The sequence below is a fragment of the Gopherus flavomarginatus genome, chromosome 19 (assembly GCF_025201925.1).
Source record: "Gopherus flavomarginatus isolate rGopFla2 chromosome 19, rGopFla2.mat.asm, whole genome shotgun sequence".
NCBI classification, from domain to species: Eukaryota; Metazoa; Chordata; order Testudines; family Testudinidae; genus Gopherus; species Gopherus flavomarginatus.
This window is the reverse complement of record NC_066635.1, coordinates 11,135,435-11,148,221: the sequence shown is the minus strand read 5'-3', so window position 1 is coordinate 11,148,221 and position 12,787 is coordinate 11,135,435. Positions and strand designations below refer to the sequence as shown.

Here is a 12,787-nt window from a genome sequence, read left to right as displayed (position 1 = left end):
TTTTATATTATATATATACATACATATATATATATACATACATATATATATATACATACATATATATATACACACACACAATAACATTGCCAGATGGCATAATGCTGAACAGAATTAATTTCACACATGATGTTTTCAAGGTGTTAGAACATGTCATAGCTTCTGCTAATAAAATATCTCCCTTTCCCCTCCTCCTTTTAAACTAAGAAAATGCTACATTCCCACTAGGCCATATTTTACATTACATGTGTTTTCAATTCTGATAAGGGCAGCTGATTGCTTGCAAACCTAATTACAGTCAAATGAAAGTCTCTCAGAACCATCATTAGCAATTAGGACCTGCCAGATTTGCAGTGTATCATTTAGAGAGGTATAATTCAATTACTCATTGAAAAATTGCAGGTGAAACTGGTGATTATAAAGGAGGAAAAGCCTGCAACACGTCACTGCAGGCAAATCTTCAATAAAGTGGCAGCTTCTATGAACAGTTGATCAATGAATGCAGGTGTTTGCTCCAGCACACCACAAAGCACAGCTCATCACGTTGCTCGGAAAAGGTTAGCTGCATCCTGTCGCGTCTTGCTTGGCTTAGTGAATGGTTCTGGATTTCCCATTGTGCTGATGTGCGTGTGTTTTTAAAAAGGAAGCCAAAGGGCCTTTCCAGGAACTTTATTAAATCTGTGTGGATGTGCAGTGCAGAACAATAGGTGAATGCAGCAATACATAATTCTTCTGTGCTTTTCACAGAATACCAAAATCCCCTTTATGCCCAATGAGCTCAGTTATATGTTATTAGGCCCCAGCGGTTGTTTGGATGCTTTTCAGCAACTGGGTGCCTTCATGACATGCTGGAAATGGGGAGTGTGGGTTAAGTGCAGCTGAGATTTCTGTGACCTCTGCTCAGAAGCAAACCATTCACAATCACAAAAATTGCTTGTACTTCAGCACAGTGGGTCACAAATGGTAATTTCCAAGAGGGAAGTTAGAATGGAGATGGAATGATAGTAGAGTTTACACACACACACACACACACAGAACGTGTGTGTGTGTATATAATAAAAGACGATCCCAATCAAAGAAATAGTTATCAGCGGAGCAATAAAAGCCAAAACCAACCACTTAACAACATTGCAATGACACAATGAGGAGGAACAGGATAATGCTGAATACAGCAAGGTTTCCAGCCCGCTCAAATAAGGCATCTCATACAAAGAGGCTCTCTTTCTAAGATACCTTCCACACCCATGCTACTGCACAACTTATCCTGACAAATGGGCCATTCTTTTCAGTATCTGCCCCGATATACATTTTTCTACATCCATACCCCACAACTGCATCCTTCACCTACTGCCCAGTCCTCCTCCCCTTCAGAAATTCTTCCTCCTTAATCCTGACCATCTTCAAAGGACACCTTAAGTCTTAAAATAGATTTATTCTTCTATTATCTCTCTCTCCCATTATGGTATTACATCCAATTGATGTGTGCGCACTGCTCACTGTTACCTGTATGTTGTCTTCTCCTTACTCGGTGAAGTGCTGTAATCTAAATTTTCCACAATGAAAGCCATGAAAAAGTTGATTTTCCAAATGGCTGAGTTAAGAAAAAACTACATGCGAATGAAGCCTCCAGCCTCACAAGAGTTGAAGCATATTTCAAAAAAGCATGCAATGAAATGTTTTACAGATGGTGTTAATAAGGTGAACCAAGAAACAAAACCAAGTAAACAGTGTTCTGTCGTGAAATACAAAGCCAACAGGTACTGTATGCAGCTTCATTATAATAGCGTTCCCTTTATAACCTTGTTGCATGTGACTTGCTCCTTTTATTTTAACTTGTGATCACAACACAGAATATATGCCTTGTAGGTTGCAACATCATATAGTGAACCTTCTTTTTAACATCATAAAACCAGCTGTGCACAGATTGATTAAATAAAGATACCCTGTTCTTCTAAAGAGAACTGGGGGAAAAGTAAAACATGACAACTTGTACTAGAAGATTAAAGTATTAGTGAATCATAATATATTTCCTATGGGCCAAACTCTGCCTATAGTTACAAGTTGGCTTGGAAGAATTTTATGAGTAAATGTTGGTAAACATCAATTTCACTGTATACACACAAACCAATGAAAAAGTATTTCCAGTGGTAACAGAAATTTACAGATAGGCAAAGCAGCAAAAATGCTACATGAAAACTTATTCAGAGTTTGATTTAAGGATATTTACTTTGTGAATTCTGACAGGATGTTGACAACTTGTGTTTTAAGGTTATATAGCTTCAATTTTTGAATTTCAGCATCTCCCGTCATTAAGTAATTATTGTCTGACTCCCTTCAGTCTCAGCCACCCACAATTTCCTTCAACTGTGAAAATTTAAAATCAATAAAAATGGAAAAATGCTTTAAAATAAACATTGTTATTATATGTTGAAATTATTAAAAAAATTGAATTCAGTCAAGCCCAGGTCACAAGCAGTACTACTTTCAAAGCACTCGGGCCTGGCCTGACTGTTTTGCCACTGAAGTCAAAGGCAAAACTTCCATTCATTTCACTAGTGCAGAATTAGACCCCCACTAGGGCAGAATTTGGCCTTATGTGTACATGTTGTATTGCACAAATGTTTATTTCCTCACGCACAGTATACTCCAAGGTGCTTTTCCTCTGACCTGCTGCTATTTTACAGCGGTGTAAGCTTACTGATTTCAGTGGAATTACACCAGTTAAGTGGAAAGAGAATCAGGACTTCACTGTTAAATGTATGATAGATGTGTGCACACCATTTACTGACATGCCCATAAGCTATACAAATGCATGGGTCTTTCCCCCCCTTCCTGACACGAAGTCACAGTTTTCAGTCAAAAAATTAAACCACTGTAGAGGGTTACATACAATACATACGGTTGCTTGTCTCTCAAAGCCCACCCACAATTTCATTTTCAATTAGCAGCTCTTGGAAAGGCAGCAATAAAAGCATTTGCAAAGAGCACTCAGATGTCATTGAAAGACTGCAAACCCAAACTGTAAATAGCACATTGTAAATCGCTTGTCATCACTGTCAACTCTCACTGGAATCACACAGCAAGTGACAATCAAACCCATCTGCTTAGCTCCCAGACCAACGCCATGACAAACTGTACAGCTACCACCAACCTAGCCGTTCTCTATTATCCGTCGAGTATAGGCTTGTATTAGGGCGTGCAAAGAGCACTAATAACTCCAAGCACAGATTAGAATGCAGAGCATGCAATGGTTATTTCATCTTCTGCAGCAAAGATCTGTTGAATTACTAGAGCGCGCTAGCACCTTTACATCAGCGGAAAAACAATCTATGATTAAATCAGCCGAACAATTAATAGCAGCATGTTCTATAGTAAAGATGAAGTTGAGGGAGAGTGGCCATAAAGATCAACCACCAAAATCACTTGCTTTTTGACTTCAGGTTCCCTGGACAATGAGGGCACCAGTCAAGGGGGTAATGTACATAATTCCTGAAAAGATAGAGACTTGGTAATGTCCAACAGATAGTCCCTGTGATGGTGCCCCCCATAAGGCTTTATGGAATATGCTTATGGCTGTATATGTGACATAACTAATCTGTTTTAGGCTACATATGCCATGTAACATATCTATGTAAAGGTTATGATCTACTGAATGTATTCATCCTATTTGCATGAACGTATCATTTTTGTATTCGAAGTTATGACTATTGGCTGTGTACTGGCTTGATTTTAACTAGCCTAGTAGAGCATTTGGTCAGCTTCTTGAGAAAAGTGCCAATTAAGTGCCCAGTCAAAAATCACTTAAACCAAGAATAAACTTGAAGATGCCAATCCACATCTGAGCCTTCCCAGGACTGTGGCTTGGCTGATAAAAACTGAGTCATGCATGGACATGTGGCTTGCCCATGTGACTCCAAACCTCCATCTTGGAGCTGGACTTTGCATAGCAAAGAGGAGGGGGTCTCCACTCACAAGAGAAAGTCTATTTAAACCCCTGGGAGACCCCTCCATTTTGTCTTCAGCTGGCTAAAGAGAGCACATTTCTACCCCCAAGGACGGAACGAAGGACAGTAACTACAGGGGGTGTGAGTGATTGCTGGACCCAGACTAGCAGGAGACTAGTCTGTAAAAGGAAGCTTACTGGAACCGGTGAGGTTTTATTTGTATTCAGTTTCTTAGACTTGTGTGTTCAATTTTATTTTACTTGGTAATTCACTTTGTTCTGTCTGTCACTACTTGGAACCACTTAAATCCTACTTTCTGTATTTAATAAAATCAATTTTGACATTAATTAACTCAGAGTATTATTAATACCTGGGGGGGGGGGGGAGACAAGCAGCTGTACATCTCTCTCTATCCATGTTATAGAGGGCAAACAATTTATGAGTTTACCCTGTATAACCTTTATACAGGGTAAAACAGATTTATTTGGGGTTTGGACCCCTTTGGGATTTGGACATCTGAGTGTTAAAGACAGGAACACTTCTCTAAGTTGCTTTCAGTTAAGCCTACAGCTGTTAGGGGACTTGGTTCAGATCCTCAGTCTGGGTCTGCAGCAGGCTAGCAGGCCTGGCTCAAACCAGGCAAGGCACTGAAGTCCTAAGCTGCCAGGGCAGGAAATAGGGTGACCAGACACCGTGATATTATCAGGACAGTCCCGATTTTAGGGGACTTATCCCTCGCCCCAACCTAACATTGGTCCAGACGCCCTTTGTCCTAATATCGGGGACCGTCCAGACCGCAGTCGCGGTACCACAGCACCGCCGCTCACCGCTTCCTGGGGCAGCTCCCAGCACCTGCCCGGTAGCAGGAGCGCCACATGCTGCAGGGGTGAGGCTTGCAGGTGCCCAGAGCAGGCAGAGAGCCCCCGCCCCCCCAACCTGCGACCCTAGAAGCCAGAGGGATCAGCCTGCCGGACGCTTCCCAGGATAGCAGCTGCCCCAGTGAGCACCACTGGGACTCCCCACCTCGCCCCCTCGCAGGTCCCTCTGGTTCTTAGGGTGCAGGGGCTCTGCGTGCTGCTGGCACCAGCAAGCCCCGCTCTGCGGCTCCGGCAGCTCCCACTGGCGCTTTTCCCAGCCTAGGAGACCTCCCAGCAGGGCTGGTGAGTGTGGCCAGAGAAGGGGGCAAGATGTGATGGAGTGAGTGTCTGGGAGGTGTCTGTGGGGTGCTGGGCTGTGAGGGTGTCGAGGACGCTGGGCTGTGGGGGAGGTTTGTGTGTTTTACGGTGCTAGACAGTGGAAGCCTGTTGGGGGCTGCTGGGCAGTGGGGGAGATCTGTGTGTGTCAGGGCAGCGTGGGTCTCTGTGGGGCATTGTGTAGTTGTGGTGGTGGGGCTGTAGGGAAGGGCACTGGGAGGGAGGGGAAATCTGTATTGGGAAACTAGCGAGTAGGGGGTTCTGTGGAGGGTGCTGGGCAGCTGTGGTGGGGCTGTGGGCAGGGGGCGCTGGGCAGGGTGTGTGCGCACAGCACTGTTCATTTGTGGTGGAAGAGTAGTAGGGGGGCTCTGGGCATAGTGGATCCAGGGGGGCTGGGCAGGGGAGCTGTGTGGCACAGGAGGGGCCCACCATCAACCAGAAGGGGCACGCTAGTAGCATAGGGCCAGGCGGATCAGTCTGCATCTGGCTCCAGCCGGGGCTGTGCATCTGTGTCTTTCTGTCCCCTCCCCCACTCGCCCAACATGTCCTGATATTTCACTCTTGCTATCTGGTCACTCTAGTAGGAAAGTAGGAGCAGAAGTAATCTTGACACATCGGGTTTCTGTGATGCAATGCGTCACAGCCCCCCTTCTCCTTAAATGATTCACATATTGTGGCAACATTTAATGGCTTCATAGAATGGAGTTTCTGAAGCACGAGCCCCAACCAATGATATATTTATTGTTTTTAGGTGCCTACTTCAGTGGACTTTGTCCCTCTTCCTTCTCTTTCAGTTGATGGTCCCATCCCCATTAAAGCTGCTCTGCTCATCTGTCTCTCCATTACTCCTTTTACTCATCTTCTGCGCCTTTCACTTCTTTTTCAGGCTGCCTATTCTTAACTGCCCATAAGCATTTGAAACAGAACTTCACGCCAGAGGATATACCAGAGGAACTGGTAAGCGTAACAGCCTCCTGCTACAGGTCACCCTCATAAATAGAAGCTAGGACCTTCCGTTCTAATACACAGGGCTCTACCACTTGAGCAGAAAGCATAACACCGCTAGAGTAGCAGTAGTGTTAGACTCTTGTATTTTATGGGGAGCAGCCACTATACTCAGCATATTTTGTATTGCATGCTCTCTCTCAGGAGCACACGCTATCAGTTCTCCATTACGGGAAAGACGGCTACAGAACCTCCTACTAGGGATGATGGATAAAGTAATTGGTAGGGAAATTATGGTCGGGAAACTAAAAAAAAAAATTAATGGCTTATATATTATCTTTAATTGCAGACTCCCACTGTGTAAAGACAAATGACAAGCTGACCCACACAACTACTTTTCACAGGTGCAATTCTTTGCTCACACTCTCCCTTCCACTTATTATACTAAGCTCGAAAAATGCTACTAGTTAAAAACCCAGTCATTTTTGAAAAGTTATGATAAATGTTTTTTATCCATTTTCTTTCTTCAAAGTGTTTGCATTTAAAATGATTTGCAAAGCTAAAATAATAAAAATAAAACCCACACAATCCAACAATAAATTTTAAGGAAATAAAACATAAAAGGTTGGAAAATATATTCAGAGGAGTCTTACATTTGCATATTGCCAAGTCTCCTTCAGGGATTTAATATGTGTATTTACAAAAAGCAGAGTGCAAAAGTCTTTTCTGCTGTAAATTTTTTTCACATTTTCTGGATTTTAATGAACCTGTAGTCACTACAGCCTAGCTGGATAAATACCTGCATGAATACTGCAAGGATTTTTTCCAAAAACTAATTAGCAGCCCTTATGACAACTGACTTGAATGAAAACTGTGATGAGAGCGATTCATCTTGTAAATCCTGCATGTGAGAGTTGCATTCAGCTGATAACAGATTTCACAGAGGCATGTCAGCCAGGACTGTTAACCACCACTGAAACAATGAACAATCTCAAGGTACACAACACTTCCCAATGAGGCTGTACTGTAGCCAGAATTTCACTCCAACGTGGGAGTGCAAGTGACGGCATCAAGATTGTATCATTTTGCACCCGTGTAACATGCACCTGGGACAATTCAACATTTCTTGTTGAAATGCAAGATAAATATGTTTTATTAATGCAAGCCCCCCCTGCAAATAGCCCTAACAAAGCAGATCCCCCACAGACCTTATACTATGTTCTCTCTAGTATCTCCATATCCTTGCTTCTCTGCCAATGTTAAAATCAATGGGCTCTATGTTCCTCTCATTTGACTGTAATACTATCGACTTCAGTGGTGTGAATCAGTCTCATCCAAAAACCCCAGGAGACCAACTGACTGCTGGGAAAGAGTACTGGCTGGGGAAAATAAGAATAAGGGTGTACAATTGTGAAGAGGTGCAGGGAGAGAGGATGCTTCATTAATACAGAAAACAGAACCACATTTGGAACCTTTCCTTTGCCTAGTTTCTGCAGGTTGTTTACTACTTGCATTCAAACACAAAAAGAGAAGGAGAGAGATGCTGGATTGAATGCCTCTGGGTATGTCTTCTTAAATAAGCTTTGCCATCTTTTCAATGACCTCTCTCTCTCTCTCTCTCTCTCTCTCTCTCTGTGTGTGTGTTTAAGCGCTAAAATCACCTGGATTTGTTAGCCCCTAAACTGCTGATGAGTGTGTGTTCTTATCTAAAGAGATGTACCTCGATCATAAGCATTAATTGATATTGGGTAGGATACTTCTATTCTCTCTCAGTCTTTTCTGTCAGTCTTATCCCTCTGGAATTAAGCTCAGATTTACCAGCTGAAAGTGAAAACATTGTCCATGACATCTGTCAGCTCAATGGCTTCTGAGTCAGTACATATTCATTCTTAAAAAAAACACAAAAACACAAAAAATCCCACTCCTACAACCTCACAAATAAACTCCATCAGCGCATAGGCTGACTCTTTCATTGCTTAAGAGCCAAGTAGAAGGTTTGCATCTGATAATATGCAATGATGCTATGGGAATCAAATGGTGTAACAAGTCAAATTTTTTGAAGATGATGCACACAGTAGACACTTAAAATAATTAGATGCTCTTAAAAAGGAACAGAATCAGAAATTAGTGTCAGAATACAGAAAATGTCTCTCTTCCTCTTCAGTCCATCAAATACACAATTTTAATCCCCAACTGTGTTTTCAACTTTTCCTTGAACAGCTCTGTAATGGCAACTGCCTACTCAAATTTTGCAATACCTACTCCAAACAACACAATTACTGCATCAGCTTTATTAAAGATGACAATTCACTAACTTAAAATGCCTATTCTGCATGCATACTATTTTGTTACCTCTTTTTTTTTTTTAATTTGTCCTCCATGCTGAACCACTCCAATCTCCAACTACTTTAGTTCTAAACATTGTAAGTTTCAAAATACTGTAAATCTTTTTTTCCATCTATAGTTACAACTTTGATTACTAAAAATGAATAAATAGTCAATTTACTTATAACTGGCACGTTATTTACTCTTTGAGCTTCCCACAGCTCAGACAATGAAAATCACCTTTGCCTATAGTCATTTCCACTTTCAGGTTCTCAGTTCTACAACATTTAGGTTGCAAACACTGCAGAGAAGGGCTTAGTCATTCACTGTTTTCACTGGAATTAAAAACAGACATGGAAAGAACTGTACTAATCTTAGGTAAAAGCTTGTTTTTAATCACATGTAAGTTTCGGACAAATTTGAACTTGTAGAGTCTCTTAACTCTGCTATTCTCCAGCTTGACAGCCAAATTAGCACGTATGATATTTTTATACACAATATACGAAAATCTCCAAAGGATTTGTCTTCCAAACATAACTGATATAAATACACAAGGAGACGAATATATATATATATTTTTCCCCTCAATCAAAGAAAGCTTTGGAAGCAAAGCTATTTTTTTTTTACACCCTCCTGGGAAATATCACACCTGCCACTAAGATTTTTTTTTTTTTTTTTACGTGAGGAACAGACCTGTCTACAGATTGTTGAATTATGAGCCCAAGTTGCCAGGCTCCAGTGCTGTAATCCTGGATGCCATGCACTCATTCATTTCCTCACCTGTGAGCCACAGTGACTGCCATAAGAATAGCAATGTAAGATAGGTGTGAAGTTCTTGCTCAGGGGAATGGTGATTAGCAACCCAAAAGAGTACACACTAGTACCACAGACACTCTACAAATGAGCTCCTTGTACAGTAATCAGTCTTCAGTTCCATTTATCTTGATTAGCAGCTCCTCTTCTCACAATTACCTCACCTTGCCCTTGTTATTCAGAGGGAGCCTCATGCTTCTGTGTACAAAATCTCAAGTCAACAGAAGCATATTCATACCACAGATTCATCCTGATTACTCTGACTTCTCTCCTGCCTTTAGAACCCTGACACACTGCACTCCCCTGCCTTGCCAGTCTCACAGCCTGCCCAAGTGAGGCTCTGCAGCTTAAGAGAAAAACTTGCAGTTTCCTGCATTCTTGCTAATCACGTACCACCTGGAGTCATTACACAGGTCTCCCTTCCTCACATTCCATCTAACAGTCCCACTCAGCGTAGCTCTCCTCCTACCAGAGAAGCTAGCTGTAAATGAAAAAGAAAAGCACCAGGTGGCCCAACAATAAGACAACCGGAAAGTGCTTAAAAGCAGCATAAGAACCGCCGGGATCTAGTAAGCAGATTCCAAGTACTATATATGAAAAGAAGATATCCAACCCTTTCCCCCCAACAAATAACTTGTCTCCCACCTGTCTGAGCCCCTTCAGTAATTTCTTCCTTTTCCCAAGGTGTTGGCAAAGATTGCGGTCATTTTCCCGGTCTGAGCTGTACTGGTGATGGTTAAGTCTGTGCTTTTTTGGATGGTATGACAACCCATTGGTAAGTGCTTCCCGTTTCTTCTTGGCCAGAGGAGTCTGATGCTTTTCCACACGTTCCTGAGGCTTCAGTGCTACGTCCTTCTGCACAAGAGGGTGAAGGTGGGGCAGGGGGAGGGGAGGGGAAAGAGGAGAGAAAATACAAAATTATTGGTTGTGGTACAGGCTGGGTAATGACTTATTTTCATGTTAAAAAACAAGCCCATTGCATTTGTGCAGCTCTGCATCACTGAAATAGACTGGGACAGATCCACAGGTTCTTTCTGTATCCAGCACAGTTCAGAGAAGGCACCAAGAAGGAAGCAGTAAACCAACTTTGTGGGTTCATGATCCTCAAGCCACCAAGCACTGGACCAGGAACAACTCAGGGAAGCCTCTGGGTTGCTCTAAATGATACCAGCTACAATGGCCTGCCCTAAAGGGTTCTGCCAGGCAGGAATGACCAAGTGCATCAGCTAAATCCCCCAGCCCTAGATGCATCAGGGGCTGCATGGGGCCCAGCACAGGAGGAACTGCACCGACTCTGTGCTGCCAAGAAAGTTTTTATACTTTGTGAATCTCCAGCTGGCTGATTGAATTGACTTTGGCAAGGCTGCTTTCAATCTCCACAGAAATGCAAAGCAGCTTTAAGTGGGACCTAATGGGTTCTCTCTCAACCAAAGAACTCTAAGTGTAGAATACAATTGTAAGGCTGCTGGAATTGAGGGGTCAGAAACATTAAGTGTCATTACTCATTAAAATGTTACATGACTCACTCATCACACATATATATACCCGCATCCAGCCCTGCCTCGTGGCTTGAGTTCATCAGCACCAATATTTGCAAACACAACCCATTTATCAACTGCTTGCACATTTATTAAGTCAACATGGGCTTATAATGCTTAAACAAACAAACACCGTGTTTTTTTAAAGCAGTCTCTAGACTTTCAAATTTCTTTCAGCACACTTATATTTGGGCCCAAAGCAAAACAGAGTCCTGATCCGAAGTCCATTGGCGTTAACGGAGGTCTTTGTAATTACTTCAGTGGGCTTTGAGTAAGGCCCACCTGAACCACCCACCCAATCACACAAGTGTTCGGGGAGGTTTACATCTAGGTCCAAACTTTGTGACTGACCCCGACCTCTGCCATTTGCAGGAATGGTGTCCCTAGCTTCCGTCTGCCAGAAGCTGGTATTGGGTGACAGGACATGGATCACTTGATAATCTCTGTTCATTCCCTCTGGGGCACCTGCCATTGGTCACTGTCAGAGGACAAGATACTGGGCTTGATGGACCTTTCATCTGACCCAGTATGGCCGCTCTTATGATCAACTCTCGGCTGAAGACACCCTTACAAACGCTTGGTAATAAATCAAATTTGGATGCAAATGTTGTGGCTCAAACCCACCACTATTTGTTTGCCTATGAACATTTAGAACATAAGCGCCTATCATTTTTAAATACGTTTGGAAGGATTAGTTTTTATCAGTAAATGTTGAATTCACCCAACATACACAAACCAACAATGATCTAAATTTAAATTTAGAGACAGGGAAAGAAAGAAAAATTATGTTTGAGAACTTACAGTAATTTTAGGATTTTGTATGTTTTGACATGTGACGTTGACAATTTGTGTTTTATTGCTAAAGCTTTAGCTTTTTATCTCTCAATGCCTAGTGATTAAATAATTATTGTCTGACTCTTCTCATTCTCGCAATCCGATATAATTATCCACAGCTTTGAAAATGTAAATAGATAAAAATAAACGCTTAAAAACAGATATTTGTCAAAATAAAAAAATAAAAATTGAATTCTGCCAAGTCTATTTAGACAACATAGCACTGAACATACTCTGCTAACACGTCAGGCTGAGTGCATCTTGAGCACCCAGAGGAAAAGCTACCGGCTTTCCTAGCTCAAGGTTCCATGTGCTCTGGTCCTGGAGCCTTCAGACCTCAGTTCATTGTAACTTCAACATTACAAATGCTGATGGAACAAGCTGGGAATGAAAGGTAGAGCACGAGAAAGCTCTCCGGTACCCCGGTCCTCTTAGCACATGCAGGTTTGGAACAAGAAGAAAATACCACAGACTCTGCCAAAATTATTACAGAAGAAGCCAGACAAATTTTCCTGACCTGGATTAGTGAACAGAATACATCTCACCATCCGCTTGGCTTTTGTTAGAAAACTCCCTCTAAATGCAGACTTCACAGGATCTATACCTAGACTCATGAACAGTGTTAGTTAAAGTGGAGGCGATCACTATTCAGCTTTGATATTGAAAAGAACAAGGAACATTTTACAGTCATTAGAGAGGACTGAGAGCAAGGACGCAGGTTCTATTCCCAGGTCTGCCATCCACTTAAGGCACCTTTGACAAAGTTCCTTAGCTTCTCTGTGCCTCAGTTGTATCAATTTGTTATTACTCATTTCAGAGGAGAGTTAACAGCCTTAAACCATGTTTGCAAAAAGGCTTTACGATCAAGGCACTTCACCTCTCTGTGCTTTCATCTCCCCATCCCTCCTCTGTGTACAGAGCTTTGAGAACCACTGAAGAAAAGCATTAGAGAGAGACTTAGCAGAATTCAATTTTTATTTCTTTGAAATAATTTTGATGAATAATATGAACCTTTAAAAATTTTTAAAAGCTTCAAAATAATTTGTTTAAATGTTCACAGGTGGAGAATGAAGGAGGGGTCAGAATTACGATTTAATGACTAGATGTTGAAATTCAGAAAGCTAAAGCGTTATAACCATTACAAAACAAATTGTCAACATCGTACTTCAAAACATACAAAGTCAATACCTTTAAA

General features: G+C 41.9%; 1 protein-coding gene across 5 annotated transcripts in view; it reads right to left on the bottom strand.

Moving 5' to 3' along the window:
* The window catches only part of AUTS2 (activator of transcription and developmental regulator AUTS2), a 939,222-nt gene that overhangs the window by 668,514 nt on the left and 257,921 nt on the right, over positions 1 to 12,787 (bottom strand). For all 5 annotated transcript variants that reach the window (XM_050929475.1, XM_050929479.1, XM_050929478.1 and 2 more), the window contains exon 2: positions 9,866 to 10,075. In XM_050929475.1, the coding sequence (XP_050785432.1) occupies positions 9,866 to 10,075 (210 nt within the window). The remainder of the gene's footprint in view (positions 1 to 9,865; positions 10,076 to 12,787) is intronic.